This window comes from Taeniopygia guttata, chromosome 35 (assembly GCF_048771995.1).
Source record: "Taeniopygia guttata chromosome 35, bTaeGut7.mat, whole genome shotgun sequence".
In the NCBI taxonomy this organism is placed as follows: domain Eukaryota; kingdom Metazoa; phylum Chordata; class Aves; order Passeriformes; family Estrildidae; genus Taeniopygia; species Taeniopygia guttata.
Window position 1 is genome coordinate 1,051,549 of NC_133060.1, and position 27,305 is coordinate 1,078,853.

General features: G+C 58.5%; 2 protein-coding genes across 2 annotated transcripts in view; one reads left to right on the top strand and one right to left on the bottom strand.

Annotated features, from left to right (window-relative positions):
- Nucleotides 1–116: 116 nt before the first annotated feature.
- On the bottom strand, nt 117–18,551 carry GTF2H4 (general transcription factor IIH subunit 4). The gene is made up of 14 exons (XM_072921083.1): nt 18,430–18,551; nt 17,342–17,495; nt 15,697–15,801; nt 13,580–13,711; nt 11,949–12,045; nt 11,769–11,857; nt 8,803–8,911; nt 8,161–8,229; nt 7,233–7,316; nt 6,270–6,426; nt 5,436–5,566; nt 4,803–4,850; nt 2,738–2,816; nt 117–306 (listed from the first exon to the last, which is right to left on the bottom strand). Exons 2-14 carry the CDS (start codon nt 17,458–17,460, stop codon nt 134–136), a joined length of 1,392 nt encoding a protein of 463 aa, XP_072777184.1. The 5' UTR covers nt 17,461–17,495; nt 18,430–18,551; the 3' UTR covers nt 117–133.
- Nucleotides 18,398–27,305, top strand: part of VARS2 (valyl-tRNA synthetase 2, mitochondrial) — a gene marked incomplete at its 5' end in the record, with an annotated part of 28,227 nt that continues 19,319 nt past the window's right edge. The window contains 9 exons of the mRNA XM_072921014.1: nt 18,398–18,890; nt 19,839–19,920; nt 20,671–20,776; nt 21,482–21,594; nt 22,905–22,971; nt 24,686–24,783; nt 24,880–24,961; nt 26,121–26,240; nt 27,166–27,277. Of these exons, the coding sequence (XP_072777115.1) occupies nt 18,398–18,890; nt 19,839–19,920; nt 20,671–20,776; nt 21,482–21,594; nt 22,905–22,971; nt 24,686–24,783; nt 24,880–24,961; nt 26,121–26,240; nt 27,166–27,277 (1,273 nt within the window). The remainder of the gene's footprint in view (nt 18,891–19,838; nt 19,921–20,670; nt 20,777–21,481; nt 21,595–22,904; nt 22,972–24,685; nt 24,784–24,879; nt 24,962–26,120; nt 26,241–27,165; nt 27,278–27,305) is intronic.

Sequence of the window (27,305 nt, forward strand, 5' to 3'; positions counted from 1 at the left end):
CTTCCAGAAGCGCTTGACGTCGGGGTGGCTCAGTAACCCCAAATCCAGTGATTTTTGGGACCCCGAACCGCAGGATTTCGGGGTTTTTGGGATCCCAAAGCCCAGGATTTTGGGAATTTGGGGGATTTTGGGCTCAGCCGTTGTGTTTCTGCCTCTTCCAGAAGCGTTTGACGTCGGGGTGGCCGGCGGGCGTGACGACCATCAGGCGCCGCGCGGGGTTCTCGAACACCAGCACCCCCAGGGCCCGGGCGTGGTCCCGCAGCACCTCGAAATCCACCTGGGACAGGAACTGGTTGTACAGCACACCTGGGGGAGGGGACAGCCGTGGGGACACCGCCGGGGTGGCATTTCCCTTGGGGACATCCCCAGGGTGGCATCTTCCTTTGGGGACATCCCCAGGGTGGCATTTCCCCTTGGGGACATCCCCAGGGTGGCATTTTCCCTTGGGGACATCCCCAGGGTGGCATTTTCCCTTTGGGGACACCGCCAGGATTGGCATTTCCCCTTGGGGACATCCCCACGGTGGCATTTCCCTTGGGGACATCCCCAGGGTGGCATTTCCCTTTGGGGACACCGCCAGGATTGGCATTTTCCCTTTGGGGACATCCCCAGGGTGGCACCTGCCCCTTGGGGACATCCCCAGGGTGGCACCTGCCCCTTGGGGACACCGTCAGGGTGGCATTTCCCTTTGGGGACATCCCCAGGGTGGCATTTCCCTTGGGGACACCGCCAGGATTGGCATTTCCCCTTGGGGACATCCCCAGGGTGGCATTTCCCTTTGGGGACATCCCCAGGATTGGCATTTCCCTTTGGGGACACCACCAGGGTGGCACCTGCCCCTTGGGGACATCCCCAGGGTGGCATTTTCCCTTGGGGACATCCCCAGGGTGGCACCTGCCCCTTGGGGACATCCCCAAGGTGGCATTTCCCTTTGGGGACATCCCCAGGGTGGCATTTTCCCTTGGGGACATCCCCAGGGTGGCATTTCCCCTTGGGGACATCCCCAGGGTGGCACCTGCCCCTTGGGGACATCCCCAGGGTGACATTTTCCCTTTGGGGACATCCCCAGGGTGGCATTTCCCTTTGGGGACATCCCCAGGGTGACATTTTCCCTTTGGGGACATCCCCAGGGTGGCATTTCCCTTGGGGACATCCCCAGGATTGGCATTTCCCTTGGGGACATCCCCAGGGTGGCATTTTCCCTTGGGGACACCGCCAGGGTGGCATTTCCCTTGGGGACATCCCCAGGGTGGCACCTGCCCCTTTGGGGACATCCCCAGGGTGGCATTTTCCCTTGGGGACACCGTCAGGATTGGCATTTCCCTTGGGGACATCCCCAGGGGGCACCTGCCCCTTGGGGACATCCCCAGGGTGGCATTTCCCTTTGGGGACATCCCCAGGGTGGCATTTTCCCTTGGGGACACCGCCAGGATTGGCATTTCCCTTTGGGGACATCCCCAGGGTGGCATTTCCCTTTGGGGACATCCCCAGGGTGGCATTTTCCCTTGGGGACATCCCCAGGGTGGCATTTCCCCTTGGGGACATCCCCAGGGTGGCATTTTCCCTTGGGGACACCGCCAGGGTGGCATTTCCCTTTGGGGACATCCCCAGGGTGGCACCTGCCCCTTTGGGGACATCCCCAGGGTGGCACCTCTCCTGCTCTGGTGTCACTTCCCCTTTGGGGACATTTTCAGAATCCTCTGGTGACAACCTGGGGACACCCTGGTGACACTTTGGGGACACTTTGGGGACACCTTGGGGACACTTTGGGGACACTCTGGTGACACCTTGGGGACACCCTGGTGACACTTTGGGGACACTCTGGGGACACTTTGGGGACACCCTGGGGACACCTTGGGGACACTTTGGGGACACTTTGGGGACACTCTGGGGACACCTTGGGGACACTTTCGGGACACTTTGGGGACACCCTGGTGACACTTTGGGGACACTTTGGGGACACCTTGGGGACACCTTGGGGACACTTTGGGGACACTTTGGGGACACCTTGGGGACACTTTGGGGACACTTTGGGGACACTCTGGGGACACTTTGGGGACACTTTGGGGACACCTTGGGGACACCTTGGGGACACTTTGGGGACACTTTGGGGACACCTTGGGGACACCTTGGGGACACTTTGGGGACACTTTGGGGACACTTTGGGGACACTTTGGGGACACCTTGGGGACACTTTGGGGACACCTTGGGGACACTTTGGGGACACTTTGGGGACACTTTGGGGACACCCTGGGGACACTTTGGGGACACTTTGGGGACACTTTGGGGACACCCTGGTGACACTTTGGGGACACTTTGGGGACACTTTGGGGACACCCTGGTGACACTTTGGGGACACTTTGGGGACACTTTGGGGACACCCTGGTGACACTTTGGGGACACTTTGGGGACACCTTGGGGACACTTTGGGGACACCCTGGGGACACCCTGGGGACACTTTGGGGACACCTTGGGGACACTCTGGGGACACTTTGGGGAAACCTTGGTGACACTTTGGGGACACCTTGGGGACACCTTGGTGACACTTTGGGGACACTTTGGGGACACTTTGGGGACACCCTGGTGACACTTTGGGGACACCCTGGTGACACTTTGGGGACACTTTGGGGACACTTTGGGGACACTCTGGGGACACTCTGGGGACACTTTGGGGACACCTTGGGGACACTTTGGGGACACCCTGGGGACACTTTGGGGACACTTTGGGGACACTGACCGTCCGAGAAGCGCAGCCGGTCCCGCTCGAGCTCCCACAGGCGGATCTGGTCCGTGATGGTCGGGGGCAGCACTGGGGACTGGGGACAGGGACACAGGGACATTTGGGGACCCCCAAAAAGGATTTGGGACCCCCCATAAAGGATTTGGGACCCCCATAGGGGATTGGGACCCCCATAGGGGATTTGGGACCCCCATAAGGGATTTGGGACCCCCATAAAGGATTTGGGGACCCCCATAAGGGATTGGGGACCCCCATAAAGGATTTGGGACCCCCATAAGGGATTGGGGGACCCCCATAAGGGATTTGGGACCCCCATAAGGGATTTGGGACCCCCATAAAGGATTGGGGACCCCCATAAGGGATTTGGGACCCCCATAAGGGATTGGGACCCCCATAAAGGATTTGGGGACCCCCATAAAGGATTTGGGACCCCCATAAAGGATTTGGGGACCCCCATAGGGGATTGGGGACCCCCATAAAGGATTTGGGGACCCCCATAAAGGATTTGGGACCCCCATAAGGGATTGGGGACCCCCATAAAGGATTCGGGACCCCCAAAAAGGATCTGGGACCCCCATAAAGGATTTGGGATCCCCATAAAGGATTGGGGACCCCCATAAGGGATTGGGGACCCCCATAAGGGATTGGGACCCCCATAAGGGATTGGGGACCCCCATAAAGGATTTGGGACCCCCATAGGGGATTGGGGACCCCCATAAGGGATTGGGGACCCCCATAAGGGATTGGGGACCCCCATAAAGGATTGGGGACCCCCATAAGGGATTGGGGACCCCCATAGGGGATTGGGACCCCCATAAAGGATTGGGGACCCCCATAAGGGATTGGGGACCCCCATAGGGGATTTGGGGACCCCCCAAAAAGGATTTGGGACCCCCATAGGGGATTGGGGACCCCCATAAAGATTTGGGGACCCCCATAAAGGATTTGGGACCCCCATAAGGGATTGGGGACCCCCATAAGGGATTTGGGGACCCCCATAAGGGATTGGGGACCCCCATAAAGGATTTGGGGACCCCCAAAAAAGGATTGGGGACACCCATAGGGGATTGGGGTACCCCATAAGGGATTGGGGACCTCCCAAAAAGGATTTGGGACCCCCCAAAATGGATTTGGGACCCCCCAAAAAAGGATTTGGGACCCCCATAAGGGATTGGGGACCCCCATAAGGGATTTGGGAACCCCCAAAAAGGATTGGGGACCCCCAAAAAAGAATTTGGGACCCCTATAAAGGATTTGGGACTCCTATAAGGGATTGGGGACCCCCATAAGGGATTGGGGACCCCCATAAGGGATTTGGGACCCCCATAAGGGATTGGGGACCCCCATAAAGGATTTGGGACCCCCATAAGGGATTGGGGACCCCCCAAAAAGGATTGGGGACCCCCATAAGGGATTTGGGACCCCCAAAATTGATTTGGGACCCCCATAAGGGATTGGGACCCCCATAAGGGATTGGGGACCCCCATAAGGGATTTGGGACCCCCATTGGGGATTGGGGACCCCCAAAAAGGATTTGGGACCCCCATAAAGGATTGGGGACCCCCATAAGGGTTTGGGGACCCCCATAGGGGATTGGGGACCCCCATAAGGGATTGGGGACCCCATAAGGGATTGGGGACCCCATAAAGATTTGGGGACCCCCATAAGGGATTGGGGACCCCCATAGGGGATTGGGGACCCCCATAGGGGATTTGGGACCCCCCATAAGGATTTGGGGACCCCATAAGGGATTGGGGACCCCCATAAGGGATTGGGGACCCCCATAAAGGATTTGGGGACCCCCATAAAGGATTTGGGATCCCCATAAGGGATTGGGGACCCCCATAAGGGATTGGGGACCCCCATAGGGGATTGAGGACCCCCATAAGGGATTGGGGACCCCCATAGGGGATTGGGGACCCCCCCTAAAGGATTTGGGGACCCCCAAAAAGGATTTGGGACCCCCATAAGGATTTGGGGACCCCCATAAAGGATCTGGGACCCCCATAAGGGATTGGGGACCCCCATAAGGGATTTGGGGACCCCGCCCAGCCCCCCTCACCTGTTTGGCCATCACGGGGTGGGCGCGGGTGCGCAGGAAGTGAATGATCTGCGGGGAGGGCGCCACCGCTGTCACCGGTGTCCCCAAATGTCCCCAGTGTCCCCCAATGTCCCCAGTGTCCCCAATGTCCCCATACCCGAAATGTCCCCAATGTCCCCAAATGTCCCCAGTGTCCCCAATGTCCCCAATGTCCCCAATGTCCCCAATGTCCCTGATGTCCCAAATGCCCACGATGTCCCCAATGTCCCCGATGTCCCCAATGTCCCCAATGTGTCCCCAGTGTCCCCAATGTGTCCCCAGTGTCCCCAATGTCCCCCCAGTGTCCCCAGTGTCCCCAATGTCCCCAGTGTCCCCAGTGTCCCCAGTGTCCCCAATGTCCCCAATGTCCCCAACATCCCCAATGTCCCCAGTGTCCCCAGTGTCCCCAATGTCCCCAATGTCCCCAATGTCCCCAGTGTCCCCAATGTCCCCAATGTCCCCAGTGCCCCCAATGTCCCCAATGTCCCCAATGTCCCCAGTGCCCCCAATGTCCCCAATGTCCCCAATGTCCCCGGTGTCCCCAGTGTCCCCATGTCCCCAGGGATGTCCCCAATGTCCCCAATGTCCCCAATGTCCCCAGTGTCCCCGTGTCACCTGCTCGGCGGTGATGCCGTTGGCGATGGCCGCCTGCACGCTGTCCCGTGTCACCTGGGCCACCACCAGGTTGGGGAAGCGGTAGAGGAGCTCCGAGAAGAGCGCGATGAGGGCCACCTGCAGCTCCGAGTCTGGGGACAGCGGGGACATCGAGGGGACAGCGGGGACATTGACGGGATTGGGGACATTGGGGACATCGAGGGGACAGCGGGGACATCGAGGGGACAGCAGGGACATCGAGGGGACAGCGGGGACATGGAGGGGACAGCGGGGACGTTGGGGGGATTGGGGACATTGAGGACATGGGGGACATTGGTGGGCTCAGGGGTTGGGGACATCAATGGGGACATCAATGGGGACATTGGACATCGAGACCCAGGGAGGACCAAGGGTGACAGGGGTGTCCCCGGTGTCCCCAACGTGTCCCCAGGGTGCCCCACAGGGTGACAGGGGTGTCCCAAAGTGTCCCCAAGCTGTCCCCAGGTGTCCCCAGGGTGCCCCACAGGGTGACAGGGGTGTCCCTGGTGTCCCCAGGGTGTCCCCAGGTGCCCCATGGTGTCCTCAAGCTCTCCCATAGGGTGACAGGGGTGTCCCCAGGGTGTCCCCAGGGTGCCCCACAGGGTGACAGGGGTGTCCCCAGGTGTCCCCAGGTGTCCCAAAGTGTCCCCAAGGTGTCCCAAGGTGTCCCAAGGTGTCCCCAGGGTGTCCCCAGGTGTCCCCGGTGTCCCCAGGGTGTCCCCAGGGTGCCCCACAGGGTGACAGGGGTGTCCCCGGTGTCCCCAAGGTGTCCCCAAGGTGTCCCCAGGTGTCCCCGGTGTCCCCAAGGTGTCCCACCTGTGTAGGCGTAGATGCGGTAGTTGGTCTCCACCAGGAGGAAGCCGTGCCCGTCGGGCTCCGTCCCCGCTGTCCCCAAGGTCCCCGGCGCTGTCCCCGCTGTCCCCGAGGCCAGCGCGATGGCCAGCCGGGTCGGGTAGAACCGCCGCGACTTCCGCTGGGGACAGCGCCACACCGTGTCCCCGAGTGTCCCCGAGGGTCCCCAGGGTGTCCCCGAGTGTCCCTGAGTGTCCCCCAGGTGTCCCCAGGGTGTCCCCAGGTGTCCCCGGGTGTCCCCGAGTGTCCCCAGGGTGTCCCCAAGTGTCCCTGAGTGTCCCCAGGGTGTCCCAAGGTGTCCCCAGGTGTCCCCAGGGTGTCTTTGAGTGTCCCCGAGTGTTCCCAAGTGTCCCCAGGATGTCCCTGAGTGTCCCCAGGGTATCTCTGAGTGTCCCCAGGGTGTCCCCAAGGGAGCCAGAAGCTGTCCTCAAGTGTCCCCAAGTGTCCCCGACTGTCCCCAGGGTGTCCCCGAGTGTCCCCAAGTGTCTCCGAGTGTCCCCAGGTGTCCCCGAGTGTCCCCAGGTGTCCCCAAGGGAGTCAGGAGCTGTCCCTGAGTGTCCCCAGGTCAGTCCTGACACCTCCCAGTCCCCCCCCCAGTCCCTCCCAGTCCCTCCCAGTCCCTCCCAGTCCCCCCCAGTCCCTCCCAGTCCCTCCCAGTCCCTCCCAGTTCCCTCCCAGTCCCTCCCAGTCCCTCCCAGTTCCCCCCCAGTCCCTCCCAGTTCCCCCCCAGTCCCTCCCAGTCCCCCCAGTCCCCTCCCAGTCCCCCCCAGTCCCCTCCCAGTCCCTCCCAGTCCCCCCCAGTCCCCTCCCAGTCCCTCCCAGTCCCCCCCAGTGCCCCCCAGTCCATCCCAGTCCCTCCCAGTCCCCTCCCAGTCCCTCCCAGTTCCCCCCAGTCCCCCCCAGTCCCTCCCAGTGCTCCCAGTTCACCTTCCTCTGGAACACCAGGCCAAACTCGCGCAGGTGCTGCAGGAAGGTCAGCAGGGACTCGCTCATCCCCTCCACCGAGTAATCCTGCCCAGTTCCCACCAGTTCAGACCAGTTAGCACCAGTTCCCACCAGTAACCTCCCAGTAACCTCCCAGTAACCTCCCAGTAACCTCCCAGTAACCTCCCAGTTACCACCAAAACGTTCTCAGCTCCTCAGGAGGAGTCCTGGAACGCTCCCAGTTCATCCCAGTTCCTCCCATGGTCCCCCAGTTCCCTCCAAATCCCTCCCAGTGCCCCCAAATCCCCTCCCAGTCCATCCCAGTCCATCCCAGTCCCCCCCAATCCCCTCCCAGTGCCCCCCAGTCCCTCCCAGTCAGTCCCAGTATCCCCCAATCCCCGCCCAGTCCCCTCCCAGTCCCTCCCAGTGCCCCCAAATCCCTTCCCAGTCCCCCCCAGTCCTGTCCCAGTATCCCCCAGTCCCTCCCAGTATCCCCCAGTCCCCCCAATCCCCTCCCAGTCCCCCCAGTATCCCCCAATCACCTCCCAGTCCCTCCCAGTCCCGTCCCAGTCCATCCCAGTGCCCCCAAATTCCCTCCCAGTCCCCTCCCAGTCCCCCCCAAATCCCTTCCCAGTCCCCCCCAGTCCCCCCAGTATCCCCCAATCCCCTCTCCCAGTCCCTCGCAGTCCCTCCCAGTCCCCCCCAATCCCCTCCCAATCCATCCCAGTCCCCCCCAATCCCCTCCCAGTCCCTCCCAGTATCCCCCAGTCCCTCCCAGTCCCTCCCAGTCACCCCCAATCCCCTCCCAGTCACCCCCAATCCCCTCCCAGTCCATCCCAAATCCCTTCCCAGTCCCCCCCAGTCCTCTCCCAGTCCCTCCCAGTCCCCCCCAAATCCCCTCCCAGTCCCTCCCAGTCCCTCCCAGTCCCACCTTGCCCAGGGTGGAGAAGCTCAGCTGGAAGAGGAAGGACAGAATCTCCACCAGGTCCATCCCCCGCGCCTGGGGGGCACAGGGGGGGTTTGGGGGTGCACAGGGGGGGTTTGGGGGGGCCCCGGCTGCTCTGGGGACCCCCACCCCAAATTTTGGGAGTTTTGGGACCCTCCCAGATTTTGGGAATTCTCCCGGATTTGGGGGAAAAAACCTCAAATTTGTGAAAAAACCCTCACGTTTTGGGAAATCCCCCAGATTTTAGAAACCCCCTCAGGTTTTGGGACCCCCCCCCCAAATTTTAGCACCCCCACAAATTTGGGGACCCCCTCCCCCCAAAAATCCCACACTGAAACCCCAAACCCAGGTGGGGTCACCCTGAGCAATTTTTGGGGGCAAATCCCAAGATTTTTTGGGAACCCCCAAAATTTTAGGGCTTTTAGGTACCCTCCCCCAAATTTTGGGGACACCCCCCCCCCCCCCCCAGTTTTAACCCCCCTCCCCCCCTGGAAAACCAAACCCCCCCCAAACCCCAAACCCAGGTGTGGTTTTTGAGGCGAATCCCGGGGTTTTTGGGGATCCCCAAATTTGAGGGGTTTTGGGACCCCCCCACCCGAATTTTGGGGGATTTTGGGGCGCGCTGACCTCGGCGCCCCGCAGGTACTGCAGGATGAAGAACCAGAGCTGGGCGGGGGTGTCGAGCAGCAGGAACTGGAACCCGGCCGAGGTGATGCAGGGGGGCTCCCCCCCCTCGCTGGGGACCCCAAAAACACGGGGAGGGGGCGTCAGGGGAGCCCCAAAATCCGCAGGAACGCCCCCTGAAATTCACCCCCAAAATCCAACTCAATCGGCCCAAAAATCCAATTAAATTGGTCCAAAATCCTCCGCAAAAATCCAATTAAATCGGCCCAAAATTCAACTAAATCGGCCCAAAATCCTCCCCAAAATGCAACTAAATCAGCCCAAAATCCTCCCCAAAATCCAATTAAATTTGTCCAAAATCCTCCCCAAAAATCCAACTAAATTTGTCCAAAATCCTCCCCAAAAATCCAACTAAATCAGCCCAAAATCCTCCCCAAAATTCAACTAAATCGGCCCAAAATCCTCCCCAAAATCCAATTAAATTTGTCCAAAATCCTCCCCAAAATCCAACTCAATCGGCCCAAAATCCTCCCCAAAATCCAACTAAATCGGCCCAAAATCCTCCCCAAAATCCAACTAAATCGGCCCAAAATCCTCCCCAAAATCCAATTAAATTGGTCAAAAATCCTCCCCAAAAATCCAATTAAATCGGCCCAAAATCCTCCCCAAAAATCCAATTAAATTGGACCAAACCCCCTCAGGAACCCCAAAATCCCCAAAATTCCCCCAAAATCCCCCCAAATCACCCAAAATTCCCCCAAAATCCCCCAAACCCCTTCATGAGCCCGGCCTGCACCAGCAGCTGCGCCAGGTCCCAAATTCCCCCTCAAAAACTCCTAAAACCCCCTAAAACCTCCCTCAAACCCTCCCCAAACCCCTCCAAATTCTCCCTAAACCCCCTCAGGAACCCCAAAATCCCCAAAAATCCTCCAAAATCCCCCCAAATCCCCCAAAATTCCCCCAAAATCCCCCAAACCTCTTCATGAGCCCGGCCTGCACCAGCAGCTGCGCCAGGTCCCAAATTCCCCCTCAAAAACTCCTAAAACCCCCTAAAACCTCCCTCAAATCCTCCCCAAATCCCTCCAAATTCTCCCTAAACCCCCTCAGGAACCCCAAAATACCCAAAATTCCCCCAAAATCCCCCCAAATCACCCAAAATCCCCCAAAATCTCCCAAACCTCTTCATGAGCCCGGCCTGCACCAGCAGCTGCGCCAGGTCCCAAATTCCCCCTCAGAAACTCCTAAAACCCCCGAAAACCTCCCTCAAATACTCCCCAAACCCCTCCAAATTCTCCCCAAACCCCCTCAGGTACCCCAAAATACCCCAAATTCCCCCCAAATCCCCCAAAATCCCCCAAAATCCCCCAAACCTCTTCATGAGCCCAGCCTGCACCAGCAGCTGCGCCAGGTCCCAAATTCCCCCTCAAAAACTCCTAAAACCCCCTAAAACCTCCCTCAAATCCTCCCCAAACCCCTCCAAATTCTCCCCAAACCCCCTCAGGTACCCCAAAATCCCCAAAAATCCTCCAAAATCCCCCCAAATCACCCAAAATTCCCCCAAAATCCCCCAAACCTCTTCATGAGCCTGGCCTGCACCAGCAGCTGCGCCAGGTCCCAAATTCCCCCTCAAAAACTCCTAAAACCCCCTAAAACCTCCCTCAAATCCTCCCCAAACCCCTCCAAATTCTCCCCAAACCCTCTCAGGAACCCCAAAATCCCCAAAAATCCTCCAAAATCCCCCCAAATCCCCCAAAATTCCCCCAAAATCCCCCAAACCTCTTCATGAGCCCGGCCTGCACCAGCAGCTGCGCCAGGTCCCAAATTCCCCCTCAAAAACTCCTAAAACCCCCTAAAACCTCCCTCAAATCCTCCCCAAATCCCTCCAAATTCTCCCTAAACCCCCTCAGGAACCCCAAAATACCCAAAATTCCCCCAAAATCCCCCCAAATCACCCAAAATCCCCCAAAATCTCCCAAACCTCTTCATGAGCCCGGCCTGCACCAGCAGCTGCGCCAGGTCCCAAATTCCCCCTCAGAAACTCCTAAAACCCCCGAAAACCTCCCTCAAATACTCCCCAAACCCCTCCAAATTCTCCCCAAACCCCCTCAGGTACCCCAAAATACCCCAAATTCCCCCCAAATCCCCCAAAATCCCCCAAAATCCCCCAAACCTCTTCATGAGCCCAGCCTGCACCAGCAGCTGCGCCAGGTCCCAAATTCCCCCTCAAAAACTCCTAAAACCCCCTAAAACCTCCCTCAAATCCTCCCCAAACCCCTCCAAATTCTCCCCAAACCCCCTCAGGTACCCCAAAATCCCCAAAAATCCTCCAAAATCCCCCCAAATCACCCAAAATTCCCCCAAAATCCCCCAAACCTCTTCATGAGCCTGGCCTGCACCAGCAGCTGCGCCAGGTCCCAAATTCCCCCTCAAAAACTCCTAAAACCCCCTAAAACCTCCCTCAAATCCTCCCCAAACCCCTCCAAATTCTCCCCAAACCCTCTCAGGAACCCCAAAATCCCCAAAAATCCTCCAAAATCCCCAAAATTCCCCCAAAATCCCCCAAACCTCTTCATGAGCCCGGCCTGCACCAGCAGCTGCGCCAGGTCCCAAATTCCCCCTCAGAAACTCCTAAAACCCCCTAAAACCTCCTTCAAATCCTCCCCAAACCCCTCCAAATTCTCCCCAAACCCCCTCAGGTACCCCAAAATACCCAAAATCCCCAAAATCCCCCAAAATCTCCCAAAATTCCCCCAAAATCCCCCAAACCTCTTCATGAGCCCGGCCTGCACCAGCAGCTGCGCCAGGTCCCAAATTCCCCCTCAAAAACTCCTAAAACCCCCTAAAACCTCCCTCAAACCCTCCCCAAACCCCTCCAAATTCTCCCCAAATACCCTCAGGAACCCCAAAATCCCCAAAAATCCTCCAAAATCCCCCCAAATCAGCCAAAATTCCCCCAAAATCCCCCAAACCTCTTCATGAGCCCGGCCTGCACCAGCAGCTGCGCCAGGTCCTGGCTGACGGCCGCGCTCGGAGACCCCACCATGAAGTGCAAAACCACCTAAAAATCAAAGTTCAGCCTCTCTGGCAGCCCCAAACCCCCCGAAATCCCCCAAAACGCCCCAAAATGCCCCAAAATCCCCAATTCCCACCTCCCAGCGCTCCTCGGCGTATTTGTCCAGCGCGGGCACGTCCCGGGCGTGCCGGTCCGGGCCCAGCGGGGCCGTGTCGTCCGACCAGGCTTTGCCCCTGCCAGGACCCCAAAACCGCGGCCCCCGGCGGGGTCAGCGCCCCAAAAAACCCCAAAAACCTCCCCCCAAAACCCCCAGACCCACGAAGTCCCAAAAGTGCCCCAAAATCCCCTCACAAATCCCAATTTTCTGATTGTTCCACCCAAATTCCCACACAGGCCTCAGCCCTGGGGACCCTCCAAAATCAGCCTCTCTTGAGGGAGTTTGGACCCCAAAAACCACCCCAAAAACCCCAAAAGCCACCCCCCAAAACTTGCAGACCCAAAAGTCCCAAAAGAATCCCGAAATCCCCTCATAAATCCCAATTTTCTGATCCTTCAGCCCAAATTCCCACACAGGCCTCAGCCCTGGGGACCCTCCAAAATCGGCCTCTCTTGAGGGGGTTTGGACACCAAAAACCACAAAAAGCACCCCAAAACCATCCCATAAACCCCATAAAAAACCCCAAAAAACACCCCAAAACCCTCAGGCACACAAATTCTGGGAAATGTCCCCAAAACCCCCACAGGGCCCAGATTTCCTCCCCATTTTTTCTTCATTTCTTCCCCAGTTTCTCCCCCCCCCCCGCCCCCCCGTTCCCTCCCAGGTTTCCTCCATTTCCCCCCATTTTTTCCCAATTTTTTCCCATTCCCCCCCCATTTTTCCCATTCCCTCCCATTTTCCCCCATATTCCCCATTTCTCCCCCATTTTCCCCGTTTTCCCCATTTTTCCCCATTCCCTCCCCCATTTTTCCCCATTTTCCCAATTTCCCCCCATTTTTCTCCATTCTTCCCATTTCCCCCGTTTTTCCCATTTCCCCCTAGTTTTTCCCCATTTTTCCCATTTCCCCCTAATTTTTCCCCATTTTTCCCCATTTCCCCCCCATTTTTCCCCATTCCCCCCCATTTTTCCCCATTTTCCCCCATTCCCTCCCCCGTTTTCCCCCGTTTTTCCCATTTCCCCCCGTTTTTCCCATTTCCCCCCCATTTGTCCCCATTTCCCCCCGTTTTTCCCATTTGCCCCCAGTTTTTCCCTATTTTCCCCATTTCCCCCCCAGTTTTTCCCCATTTCCCCCTCAATTTTCCCATTTCCCCTGGTTTTCCCCTGTTTTTTCCCATTCCCCCCCGTTTTTCCACTTTTTTCCCATTTCCCCCTAGTGTTTCCCAATTTTTCCCGTTCCCCCCCGTTTTTCCCCCTTTTTCCCATTTCCCCCCCGTTTTTCCCCATTTTCCCCATTTCCCCCCCATTTCCCCCCGTTTTTCCCCATTCCCCCCATTTTTTCCCCATTTTTACCCATTTCCCCCCCATTTTTCCCCATTTCCCCCCCATTTTTCCCCATTTTCCCCCCATTTTTCCCCATTTCCCCCCCATTTTTCCCCATTTTCCCCCCATTTTTCCCAATTTCCCCCCCATTTTTCCCCAATTCCCCCCCGTTTTCCCCCGTTTTTCCCCATTCCTCCCCCATTTTTTCCCATTTCACCCCCATTTTTCCCCATTTCCCCCCGTTTTCCCCCGTTTTCCCAATTTCCCCCCGTTTCCCCGTTTCGCTCACCCCCCCAGCAGGGCCACGCGCAGGTTCTGGCGGAAGTTGGGGTGCAGGGCGACCCCCGGGAGCCCCCCCGGGAGGGTGTGGGGGTGCCACAGGCGCAGCTCCAGCAGCACCTCCTGGCTCTGCTGCTGCTCCCTGCCCCAAAAACGGGCAAAACCGCCCCAAAACAGACACAGTCACCCAAAAAACAGACAAAATCACCCAAAAAACAGACTAAATCGCCCAAAAAACAGACTAAATCACCCAAAAAACAGACAAAATCACCCAAAACCGGACAAAATCACCCAAAACACAGACACAATCACCCAAAAAACAGACAAAATCGCACAAAAAACAGACAAAATCACCCAAAAAACAGACAAAATCGCCCAAAACCGCACAAAATCACCCCAAAACCGGACAAAATCGCCCCAAAACCGGACAAAATCACCCAAAAACCAGACAAAATCACCCAAAAAACAGACAAAATCGCAAAAAAAACAGACAAAATCACCCAAAAAACAGACAAAATCACCCAAAAAACAGACAAAAACACCCAAAAAACAGACAAAATCGCACAAAAAACAGACAAAATCGCACAAAAAACAGACAAAATCGCACAAAAAACAGACAAAATCACCCCAAAACCGACAAAAGCACCCAAAAAACAGACAAAATCACCCCAAACCGGACAAAATCGCCCCAAAAATGGACAAAATCACACAAAAATCAGAGAAAATCACCCAAAAACCGACAAAATCACCCAAAAACCGCACAAAATCGCCCCAAAAATGGACAAAATCACACAAAAACCAGAGAAAATCACCCCAAAACCAGACAAAATCACCCCAAATCACCCCAACACCACAAAACAACACCCCAAAACTGCACAAAATCACACTAAATGCCCCCAAATGGGCCCCAAAGTAGCCCCAGGACCCCCCAAAACCTCACCAAGACCCTCAGGGGACCCCCAAAATTTCCCCAGGATCCTCCAAAACCTCCCTGGGACCCCCCAAAACCTCCCCGGGACCCCCCAAAACCTCCCTAGGACCCCCCAAAACCTCCCTGGGACCCCCCAAAACCTCCTTGGGACCCCCCAAATCTTCCTCAAGACCACCCAGGACCTCCCCAGGACCCCCCAAAACCTCACCAAGACCCTCAGGGGACCCCCAAATTCTCCCCAGGATCTTCCAAAACCTCCCTGGGACCTCCCAAAACCTCCCTGGGACCCCCCAAAACCTCCTTGGGACCCCCCAAATCTTCCTCAAGACCACCCAGGACCTCCCCAGTATCCCCCAGGACCCCCCAAAACCTCACCAAGACCTTCGGGGGACCCCCAAAGTCTCCCCAGGATCTTCCAAAACCTCCCTGGGACCTCCCAAAACCTCCCTGGGACCCCCCAAAACCTCCCTGGGACCCCCCAAAACCTCCTCGGGACCCCCCAAATCTTCCTCAAGACCACCCAGGACCTCCCCAGGACCCCCCAAAACCTCCCTGGGACCCCCCAAAATCCCCCTGGGACCCCCCAAAACCTCCCCAGGACCCTCAGAGGACTCCTCAAAACCTCCCCGGAACCCCCAAAATCCCCCTGGGACCCCCCAAAACCTCCCCGGGACCCCCCAAATCTTCCCCCCGACCCCCCAGGACCCCCCAAAACCCTCGGGCAACCCTCAAAATCTCCCCAGGACCCCCCAAATCTTCCTCAAGACCCCCCAGGATCTCCCCGGGACCCCCCAAAACCTCACCAAGACCTTCGGGGGACCCCCAAAATCTCCCCAGGATCTTCCAAAACCTCCCTGGGACCCCCCAAAACCCCCTGGGACCCCCCAAATCTTCCTCAAGACCACCCAGGACCTCCCCAGGACCCCCAGGACCCCCCAAAACCTCACCAAGACCTTCGGGGGACCCCCAAAATCCCCCTGGGACCCCCCAAAATCCCCCTGGGACCCCCCAAAACCTCCCTGGGACCCCCCAAAACCTCCCCAGAACCCTCAGAAGACTCCTCAAAACCTCCCCGGAACTCCCAAAACCTCCCTGGGACCCCCCAAAACCTCCTTGGGACCCCCCAAATCTTCCTCACGACCCCCCAGGACCCCCCAAAAGCCCCCGGGACCCCCCAAAAGCGCCCCCAGCCCCACCTGCTGTGCTCCTTCTTGACCCAGAGCCCCACGGCCGCCTGGGGCAGGGGCTGCTCCAGGAACAGCATCCGCATGATCCCGGCCTGGGCCAGCCCCGGCAGCTCCCTGGGGGCAGATTTGGGGGGGTCGGGACCCCCAGAAACACCCCAAAACCACCCCAAAAACCCCCACCCCCAAAACCTCCCAAAAACCCCTGAAATCCACCCAAAATCCATCAAAAACGGCCCCAAAACCATCAAAAACTGCCCCAAATCCCGGCCTGGCAGCTCCCTGGGGGCAGATTTGGGGGCTCAGGACCCCCAGAAACACCCCAAAAAAACCCAAAACCACCCCAAAAACACTCACCCCCAAAAACCCCCTAAAAATCCCCAAAATCCATCAAAAACGGCCCCAAAACCATCAAAAATGGCCCCAAATCCCGGCCTGGGCCAGGCCTGGCAGCTCCCTGGGGGGAGATTTGGGGGCTCAGGACCACCAGAAACACCCCAAAACCACCCCAAAAAAACCCAAAACCACCCCAAAAACACCCACCCACAAAAACCCCCCAAAAATCCCCAAAATCCACTAAAAACAGCCCCAAAACCATCAAAAACTGCCCAAAATCCAGGCCTGGCAGCTCCCTGGGGGGAGATTTGGGGGCTCAGGACCCCCAGAAACACCCCAAAAAACCCCAAAAACACCCCAAAAACACCCACCCACAAAAACCCCCAAAATCCACCAAAACCAGCCCCAAAAACATCAAAAACTGCCCCAAATCCCGCCCTGGCAGCTCCCTGGGGGGAGATTTGGGGGGTCGGGACCCCCAGAAACACCCCAAAAAACCCCAAAAACACCCACCCACAAAACCCCCCAAAAACCCCTGAAATCCACCCAAAATCCATCAAAAACAGCCCCCAAATCCACCAAAAAATGGCCCCAAATCCATCAAAAACAACCCCAAAATCCACCAAAAATTGACCCGAAATCCATCAAAATTTGATCCAAAATTCATCAAAAAATGCCCCAAAATTCATCAAAAAGGGCCCCAAAACCACCCCAAAAACCCCAAAATCCACCCAAAACCCCCAAAATCCACCCAAAACCCCCAAAATCCACCCAAAACCAGGCCGGGCTGCACAGCAGAAGTTTCGGGTAATTTGGGTTATTTTAGGCTAATTTTGGGATATTTTGGGATATTTAGGATTACTTAGGATTATTCTGGGTTGAATTTGGGTGATTTTGGGGTAATTTTGGGGTGATTTTGGGGTAATTTTGGGGTGATTTTGGGGTAATTTTAGGTGATTGATTTTGGGTTTGAGTTATTTTGGGCCATTTATATTGGATTAATTTTGGGTTATTTTGGGTTATTTTTGTCATTTTTATTGGGTTAATTTTAGATTATTTTGCGTTAATTTTGAGTTATTTTGGGTTATTTATATCAGGTTAATTTTTGGTTATTTTGGGTTAGTGGTTTCTTGCCATTGGGTTAATTTTGGGTTATTTTGGGTTAATTTTGGGGTATTTTAGATAACTTAGGATTGATTTAAGGATATTATGGGATGTTTTAGCCCACCTGAACACAGCCAGGCAGGTGGCAGGGGGTGAATTTGGGACATTTTGGTTAATTTTGGTTAATTTTGGGATATTATGGGATGTTTTAGCCCACCTGAAGACGGCCAGGCAGGTGGCCGGGTGCCCGTAGAGCCGGTCCAGCGTTGGGGGGCTGAGCCCCCGCAGGAATTCCTGCAGGTTCTTGCACTGGAGCTGCGCCCGCGGCAGCGCCATCGCACCTGGGCACACCTGGGCACACCTGGGCACAGCTGGGCACACCTGGCTGTCCCCTACAAGCCATGCCAGTGCCCCCATCACCTGTCCCCTCTGTCCCAGCCCCTGTTATGCCCCCTCCTCTAATTACCCCCCCCAATTAACCCAAATTAATTGCCCCAAAACCCGTAAATTAACCCAAATCCTCTATCAAATCCAATAAATCCAAACCCCCAATTAACCCAAATTAACACAGCCCTCCAATTCAATAAAATAAATTTAAACCCCCAATTAAGCTCAGTACCCCAAACCCCCAAATTGCCCCAAACCCCCAAATTACCCCAAACCCCCCAATTACCCCAAACCCCCCCAATTACCCCAAACCCCCCAAATTACCCCAATCCTCCCATTTGTCCCCAAACCCCCCCAATTACCCTAAACCCCCCAATTACCCTAAATCTCCCAATTACCCCAAACCCCCCTAATTACCCCAAACCCCCAAATTGCCCCAAACCCCCAAATTGCCCCAAACCCCCAAATTGCCCCAAACCCCCCCAATTACCCCAAACCCCCCAAATTGCCCCAAACCCCCCTAATTACCCCAAACCCCCCAAATTGCCCCAAACCCCCCAAATTACCCCAAAGCCCCAAATTGCCCCAAACCCCCTAATTACCCCAATCCTCCCATTTGTCCCCAAACCCCCCCAATTACCCTAAAGCTCCCAATTACCGCAAACCCCCCAATTACCCCAACCCCCCCAATTACCCTAAACCTCCCAATTACCGCAAACCCCCAAATTGCCCCAAACCCCCCTAATTACCCCAATCCTCCCGTTTGTCCCCAAACCCCCCCAATTACCCCAAACCCCCCCATTTACCCCGCACCCCCACACTCCCCGCCTCGCTCCCCACCCCCGATTTCCCCCCCCAAAAAAAAAAAAATCCCCAAAACCCCCAAATTCCCCCCAAAAAATCCCCCCACGAACTCACCCCGCGCCGCGGCCGAGGCCACGCCCCCTTCCCGCCGGGGCCACGCCCCCTTCCCGCCGGGGCCACGCCCCCTTCCCGCCGGGGCCACGCCCCCCTTCCCGCCGGGGCCACGCCCCCTTCCCGCCGGGGCCACGCCCCCAAAGCGCCGCTCCCGCCCCTCGTTCCGCTTTTCCGGTCACGTGACGCGTTCCCGCCCTTTTCCCCGTTCCCGCCCTGCCCCCCCCAAGATGGCGGCGCCCTCCCTCAGCCGCGCCGCCCTCAGCGCCCCCCGAGCTTTGGGGGGTCCCGGGGGGCTCCGGGCCCGGTCCCGCCGCGCCGGGAGCAGCTCCGGGAGCCCGGCCGGGGCCCCCCCTCCTGCCCCAGGCTGGGACAGCGCCGAGCTGGCGCGGCTGCGCGGCCGAGAGCAGCGGGAGCGGCGGCAGCGGCTGAGGAGGGAGCGCGGGAGGGACGGGGCGGGGGAGGTGAGGGGGAATGGGGGGGATTTGGGGATACTGGGAGGGACTGGGATGGACTGGGAGGGGATTTGGGGATACTGGGAGGGACTGGGATGGGATTTGGGGATACTGGGGGAGACTGGGAGGGGATTTGGGGATACTGGGAGGGACTGGGATGGACTGGGAGAGGATTTGGGGATACTGGGGGGCACTGGGAGGGGATTTGGGGATACTGGGATGGACTGGGAGGGGATTTGGGGATACTGGGAGGGGATTTGGGGATACTGGGAGGGACTGGGAGGGGATTTGGGGATACTGGGGGGACTGGGATGGACTGAGAGAGGATTTGGGGATACTGGGATGGACTGGGAGAGGATTTGGGGATACTGGGATGGACTGGGAGAGGATTTGGGGATACTGGGATGGACTGGGAGAGGATTTGGGGATACTGGGAGGGACTGGGATGGGATTTGGGGATAATGGGAGGGATTTGGAGGGGACTGGGAGATACTGGGGAAGACTGGGAGAGGAACTGGGGACACTGGGATGGAACTGGGATGGAACTGGGGGCACTGGGATGGAACTGGGGACACTGGGATGGAACTGGGAGCACTGGGATGGAACTGGGATGGAACTGGGGGCACTGGGATGGAACTGGGGGCACTGGGATGGAACTGGGAGCACTGGGATGGAACTGGGATGGAACTGGGAGCACTGGGATGGAACTGGGATGGAACTGGGAGCACTGGGATGGAACTGGGGGCACTGGGATGGAACTGGGATGGAACTGGGGGAACTGGGATGGAACTGGGAGCACTGGGATGCGTTTTGCTGTGCCAAGCACTGGTTTGTACTGGTTTATGTTGGTCTGGGCTGGTTCCCAGCAATTCCTGGTGCTCTGTGCTGGTCCGTACTGGTTTGTAGTGGTTTATACTGGTTTGTACTGGTTTATACTGGTCTGTACTGGTCCCGCAGGAGCCGCAGGGCCTCCCCAAGGGTTGGAGCCCCAAGGACGAGGTGGAATATCGGCACCCGCTGGGGCCCGACGGCAAAAAGGGTGCGCAGGATTTGGGGTTTGGGGGGATTTTTGGGGTTTTGGGTGGATTTTTTGGGGTTTGGGTGGATTTTTTGGGGTTTTGGGTGGATTTTTTGGGGGTTTTGGGTGGATTTTTTGGGTTTTGGATGGATTTTTGGGGATTTGGGGTGGATTCTTTTGGGTTTTGGGTGGATTTTTTGGGGGTTTGGGGGGATTTTTGGGGATTTTTGGTGGATTCTTTTGGGATTTGGGTGGATTTTTTGGGGTTTTTTTGGTGGTTTTTTTGGGGTGGTTTTGGGTGGATTTTTTTGGGTTTTTGGGTGAATTTTTTGCGGTTTTGGGTGGATTTTTTGGGGTTTTGGGTGGATTTTTTAGGTTTTGGGTGAATTTTTTGGGGTTTTGGGTGGATTTTTTGGGTTTTTGGGTGGATTCTTTTGGGTTTTGGGTGGATTTTTGGGTTTTTGGGTGGATTTTTTGCGGTTTTGGGTGGATATTTGGTGGGTTTTTTGGTTTTTTGGGTGGATTTTTTGGTTTTTTGGGTGGATTTTCGGGGGTTTCAGGGGGTGGTGGCCCTGCCACCCCCCTGAGGTGACATTTGGGGACACAGCCACGGCCGTGCCGCTGCCCCCCCGGTACAGCCCCAGTTTGGGGGGATTTGGGGTGGATTTTTTGGGGATTTTGGGTGGATTTTTTGGGTTTTTGGGTGGATTTTTGGGGGTTTCAGGGGGTGGTGGCCCTGCCACCCCCCTGAGGTGACATTTGGGGACACAGCCACGGCCGTGCCGCTGCCCCCCCGGTACAGCCCCCGCTACGTCGAGGCCGCCTGGTACCAGTGGTGGGAGAGGGGAGGGGTCTTCAGCCCCTCCCCCCCGAGCAGGTGAGGGGGGACACACCTGGGGGGGGTCCCAAAAATCACCTGGGGGGTCCCAAAAATCACCTGGGGGGTAAGAAATGCCTGGGAGGACCCAAAAAATTATTTGGGTGGGGGTCAAAGATCACCTGGGGGGGTTCAAAATTCATCTGGGGAACCCCAAATCCACCTGTGGGGGGGTCCAGCCCCACCTTTGGGGGGTCCAGATTTACCTGGGGGGGTCCAGCCCCACCTTTGGGGGGTCCAGATTTACCTGGGGGGGTCCAGCCCCATTTGGGGGGGTCCAGCCCCACATTTGGGGGGTCCAGATTTACCTGGGGGGGGTCCAGCCTCAGTTTTGGGGGGTTCCAGCCCCATTTGGGGGTTCCAGCCCCACTTTTGGGTGTTCCAGCCCCACTTTTGGGGTTCCAGCCCCACTTTTGGGGGTTCCAGCCCCATTTGGGGGGTTCCAGCTCCACCTTTGGGGTTCCAGCCCCACTTTGGGGGGTTCCAGCCCCACTTTTGGGGGGTTCCAGCCCCACTTTGGGGGTTCCAGCCCCACTTTTGGGGGTTCCAGCCCCACTTGGGGGGTTCCAGCCCCACCTTTGGGGGTTCCAGCCCCACCTTTGGGGGGGTTCCAGCCCCACCTTTGGGGGTTCCAGCCCCACTTTGGGGGGGGTTCCAGCCCCACTTTTGGGGTCCCAGCCCCCCCAGCCCCGCTGTGCCCCCCAGGTCCCGGGGGGGGCCCCGGTGCTGAGCCTGGTGCTGCCCCCCCCCAACGTCACCGGGTCCCTCCACCTGGGCCACGCCCTGAGCGTGACCCTGCAGGACGTGCTGGTCCGATGGTCAGCGGGGTGGGGGGGTTTGGGGGGGTTTGGGGGGCTTCCGTGGGGTTTGGGGGGGTTTGAGTGGGATTGGGGGGGATTTTGGGGGTTTTAAGGGGAGTTTGGGGGGGATTTGGGGGGCTTCAGTGGGGTTTGAGGGGGATTTGGGGGGCTTCTGTGGGGTTTGAGGGGGATTTGGGGGGCTTCAGTGGGGTTTGGGGGGATTTGGGTGGGGTTTGAGGGGCTTCCGTGGGGTTTGGGGGGATTTGGGGGGATTTTGGGGGTTTAAAGGGGGGTTTGGGGGGGTTTGGGGGGGCTTCAGTGGGGTTTGGGGGGGGATTTGGGGGGTTTTCAGTGGGGTTTGGGGGGCTTCAGTGGGATTTGGGGGGATTTTGGGGGGCTTCAGTGGGATTTGGGGGGGATTTGGGGGGGCTTTGGGGGGCTTCAGTGGGGTTTGGGGGGGTTTGAGTGGGGTTTGGGGGGATTTGGGGGTTTTAAGGGGGGCTTTGGGGGGCTTCCGTGGGGTTTGGGGGGGATTTGGGTGGGGTTTGGGGGGTTTCAGTGGGGTTTGAGGGGGATTGAGTAGGATTTGGGGGGCTTCAGTGGGGTTTGGGGGGGATTTGGGGGGATTTGGGGGGGCTTCAGTGGGGTTTGGGGGGGATTTTGGGGGGCTTCAGTGGGGTTTGGGGGGGATTTGGGGGGATTTGGGGGTGTTTGGGTGGGGTTTGGGGGGCTTCAGTGGGGTTTTGGGGGGATTTGGGGGGATTTTGGGGGTTTAAAGGGGGGTTTGGGGGGATTGAGTGGGGTTTGGGGGGGATTTGGGGGGGATTTGGGGGGGCTTCAGTGGGGTTTGGGGGTGTTTGAGTGGGGTTTGGGAGGGATTTGGGGGGCTTCAGTGGGGTTTGGGGGGGATCTGGGGGGGTTTTGGGGGTTTAAAGGGGGGTTTGGGGGGCTTCAGTGGGGTTTGGGAGGGATTTGGGGGTTTTAAGGGGGGTTTGGGGGGGTTTGAGTGGGATTTGGGGGGATTTTGGGGGGTTTGGGGGGGTTCAGTGGGGTTTGGGGGGCTTTGAGTGGGGTTTGGGTGGGATTTGGGGGTTTCAGTGGGGTTTGGGGGGTGTTTTTTTGGGGTTGTTTTGGGGATTTTGGGGTGTTTTTATGGGAATATTTTGGGATTGTTTTGTGGGGTTTTTTAGAAATGTTTTGGGACTTTGGGGTAATTTTTTTGGGGTCATTTGGGGGATTTTTTTGGGGATATTTTGGGGTCGTCTGGGGGGTTACTGTGGGGTGATTTTGGGGTTACTTTGGGGTGATTTTGGGGTTTTTGGGCGCAGGCGGAGGATGCAGGGCTGGAGCGTCCTGTGGGTGCCGGGCACCGACCACGCTGGCATTGCCACCCAGGTGTGTCCCCAATGTCCCCAAATGTCCCCAAATCCCCATCCTGACACCCCCACGCTGGCATTGCCACCCAGGTGTGTCCCCAAATGTCCCCAAATCCTCCTGAAATGTCCCCAGAGCTGCTTGCCCTGTCCTCAGGGATGTCCCCAACGTGTCCCCGAGGATGTCCCCAATGTCCCCAGTGATGTCCCCAATGTCCCTAGGGCTGTCCCCAATGTCCCTAATGATGTCCCCAATGTCCCCAACATGTCCCCAATGTCCCAAATAATGTCCCCAGTGATGTCCCCAATGTCCCCAATGTCCCCAGGCCATCGTGGAGCGCTGGCTCTGGCAGACACGGGGGCTGTCCCCAATGTCCCCAACGTGTCCCCAATGTCCCCAATGTCCCCAGGCCATCGTGGAGCGCTGGCTCTGGCAGACACAGGGGCTGTCCCCAATGTCCCCAGGGATGTCCCCAATGTCCCCAATGTGTCCCCAATGTCCCCAATGATGTCCCCAATGTCCCCAGGGATGTCCCCAATGTCCCCAATGTCCCCAATGATGTCCCCAATGTCCCCAATGTGTCCCCAATGTCCCCAATGATGTCCCCAATGTCCCCAGGGATGTCCCCAATGTGTCCCCAATGTCCCCAGGCCATCGTGGAGCGCTGGCTCTGGCAGACACGGGGGCTGTCCCCGATGTCCCCAGGGATGTCCCCAATGTCCCCAACGTGTCCCCAATGTCCCCAGGCCATCGTGGAGCGCTGGCTCTGGCAGACACGGGGGCTGTCCCCGATGTCCCCGGGGCTGTCCCCAATGTCGCCAATGTCCCCAATGTCCCCAGGCCATCGTGGAGCGCTGGCTCTGGCAGACACGGGGGCTGTCCCCAATGTCCCCAGGGATGTCCCCAACGTGTCCCCAATGTCCCCAGGCCATCGTGGAGCGCTGGCTCTGGCAGACACGGGGGCTGTCCCTGATGTCCCCAATGATGTCCCCAATGTCCCCAATGTGTCCCCAATGTCCCCAATGTCCCCAATGTCCCCAGGGCTGTCCCTGATGTCCCCAATGTCCCCAATGATGTCCCCAATGTCCCCAGGGCTGTCCCCAATGTCCCCAATGATGTCCCCAATGTCCCCAGGGCTGTCCCCAATGTCCCCAATGATGTCCCCAATGTCCCCAGGCCATTGTGGAGCGCTGGCTCTGGCAGACACAGGGGCTGTCCCCAATGTCCCCAGGGATGTCCCCAATGTCCCCAATGATGTCCCCAATGTCCCCAGGCCATCGTGGAGCGCTGGCTCTGGCAGACACGGCGGCTGTCCCCGATGTCCCCAATGTGTCTCCAATGTCCCCAACGTGTCCCCAATGTCTCCAACGTGTCCCCAATGTCCCCAACATGTCCCCAATGTCCCCAGGCCATCGTGGAGCGCTGGCTCTGGCAGACGCGGGGGCTGTCCCCGATGTCCCCGGGGATGTCCCCAATGTCCCCAACATGTCCCCAATGTCCCCAGGGCTGTCCCTGATGTCCCCAATAATGTCCCCAATGTCCCCAATGATGTCCCCAATGTCCCCAGTGATGTCCCCAATGTCCCCAATGTGTCCCCAATGTCCCCAGGCCATCGTGGAGCGCTGGCTCTGGCAGACACAGGGGCTGTCCCCGATGTCCCCAATGTCCCCAATGTCCCCAGGGCTGTCCCTGATGTCCCCAATGATGTCCCCAATGTCCCCAATGATGTCCCCAGGCCATCGTGGAGCGCTGGCTCTGGCAGACGCGGCGGCTGCGCCGGCAGGACCTGGGCCGGGCCGAGTTCCTGCGCGAGGTTTGGCGCTGGAAGGAGCGGTGAGGGGACATCGGGGACACCTGGGGACATTGGGGACACCCTGGGGACACCTCGGGGTGGGGTGGCCCCGCGGTGTCACCGCCCTGTCCCCCCAGGCACGGGGACGAGATCCTGCGGCAGCTGCGGGCGCTCGGGGCCTCGCTGGACTGGAGCCGCTGCGCCTTCACCATGGACCCCGTGCGTGTCCCCAGTGTCCCCAAGGGTCCCCAGTGTCCCCAGGGGTCCCCAAGGGTCCCCAACTGTCCCCAAGGGTCCCCAAGGGTCACTCGGGTGTCCCCAAGGGTCACCCAGGTGTCCCCAAGTGTCCGAACCTTCCCCAGGTGTTCCAATCTGGCCCCGAAATGTTCCCAGTTCTGCCCGAAACATCCCAGAACTGTCCCCAAAGTGTCCCCATTATCCCCAAACTGTCCCCAAGTGTCGCCATTGTCCCCAAACTGTCCCCAAGTGTCCCCAAACTGCCTCCAAAGTGTCCCTGCTGTCCCCAAACTGTCCCCAAGTGTCCCTAAACTGTCCCTAAGTGTCGCCATTGTCCCCAAACTGTCCCCAAGTGTCCCTAAACTGTCCCCATTGTCCCCAAACTATCCCAAACCTGTCCCCAGCTGTCCCCAAAGTGTCCCCCAAGTGTCCCCAGCTGTCCCCAGCTGTCCCCAGGTCTCCAAACTGTCCCCAAACTGTCTCCAAACAGTCCTCAGCTGTCCCCAAACTGTCCCCAAGTGTCTCCAAGTGTCCCCAAACTGCCTCCAAAGTGTCCCTGCTGTCCCCAAACTGTCCCCAAACACTCCTCAACTGTCCCCAATGTGTCCCCAAGTGCCTCTGCTGTCCCCAAACTGTCCTGAAAGTGTCCCCAAACTGTCCCCAAAATGTTCCCCCTCTGCCCAGGTGTTCCCAAGTGTCCCCAAACTGCCTCCAAAGTGTCCCTGCTGTCCCCAAACTGTCCCCAAACACTCCTCAACTGTCCCCAATGTGTCCCCAACTGTCCCTGCTGTCCCCAAACTGTCCCCAAAGTGTCTCCAAGTGTCCCCAAACTGTCCCCACGTCCCCAGACTCTCCCCAGACTGTCCCCAAGTGCCTCTGCTGTCCCCAAAGTGTCCCCAAACTGTCCTAAAAGTGTCCCCAAACTGTCCCCACGTCCCCAGACTCTCCCCAAACTGTCCCCAAATTGTCCTAAAAGTGTCCCCAAACTGTCCCCACGTCCCCAGACTCTCCCCAAACTGTCCCCAAACTGTCCTAAAAGTGTCCCCAAACTGTCCCCACGTCCCCAGACTCTCCCCAAACTGTCCCCAAACTGTCCCCAAACTGTCCCCAAACTGTCCCCGTGTGTCCCCAACGTCCCCAGGGCTTCTCGCGGGCGGTGACCGAGGCCTTCGTGCGTCTGGCGGCCGCGGGGCTGATCCGGCGGGACGAGCGCGTGGTGACCTGGAGCTGCGCCCTGCGATCCGCGCTGGCCGATGTTGAGGTGTCCCCAATGTCCCCAAGGGTCCCCAAGGGTCACCAGGGGTCACCAGGGGTCCCCAAGGGTGTCCCAGGGCTGTCACCTGGAGCTGCGCCCTGAGATCCGCGCTGGCCGACGTCGAGGTGTCCCCAGTGTCCCCAAGGGGCACCAAGGGTCACCAGGGGCCACCAGGGGTCACCAAGGGTCACCAGGGGTCACCAGGGGTCACCAAGGGTCACCAGGGGTCCCCAAGGGTGTCCCAGGGGTGTCACCTGGAGCTGCGCCCTGAGATCCGCGCTGGCCGACGTCGAGGTGTCCCCAATGTCCCCAAGGGTCACCAGGGGTCCCCAAGGGTTACCAAGGGTCACCAAGGGTCCCCAAGGGTCACCAGGGGTCCCCAAGGGTCACCAAGGGTCACCGAGGGTCACCAACTGTCCCCAAGGGTCCCCAAAGGGGTCCTATGGGTGTCCCCGAGGGTTCTGACCCACCCTGGCCGATGTTGAGGTGGCCCCAATGTCCCCAACTGTCCCCAAGGGTCCCCAATGTCCCCAAGGGTGTCCCAGGGGTGTCCCAAATGTCCCCAGGGGTGTCCCAGGGTGTCCCCAGGGTGTCCCCAATGTCCCCAGGGGTGTCCCCAGGGTGTCCCCAATGTCCCCAAGGGTGTCCCAGGGGTGTCCCAAATGTCCCCAGGGGTGTCCCAGGGTGTCCCCAGGGTGTCCCCAATGTCCCCAGGGGTGTCCCCAGGGTGTCCCCAATGTCCCCAAGGGTGTCCCAGGGGTGTCCCAAATGTCCCCAGGGGTGTCCCAGGGTGTCCCAGGTGGGTCCCCAATGTCCCCAAGGGTGTCCCAGGGGTGTCCCCAAGGGTCCCCAATGTCCCCAGGGGTGTCCCCAAGGGTCCCCAATGTCCCCAGGGTGTCCCCAGGGCTGTGACCCGCCCTGCCCCCCCCAGGTGGAGCCCCGTGTCCTGACGGGCCCCACGGCGCTGAGTGTCCCCAACTGTCCCCACCCCGTCACCTTCGGCCTCCTCGTCACCTTCGCCTACCCCGTGGAGGGGGACGACGGTGGGTGGCACTGGGGACACCGGGGGGT

Excerpts from the sequence above, each read along its gene's own strand:
- GTF2H4 (XM_072921083.1), bottom strand. The coding sequence starts at position 17,460 with ATGGCGCTGCCGCGGGCGCAGCTCCAGTGCAAGAACCTGCAGGAATTC. Across the intron at positions 12,046-13,579 it reads CGCGTGGCCCTGCTGGGGGG|GGGCAAAGCCTGGTCGGACG; the intron begins GTGAGCGAAACG and ends GGGTCCTGGCAG. Across the intron at positions 8,912-11,768 it reads CAGGCCGGGCTCATGAAGAG|CGAGGGGGGGGAGCCCCCCT; the intron begins GTTTGGGGGATT and ends TGGGGTCCCCAG.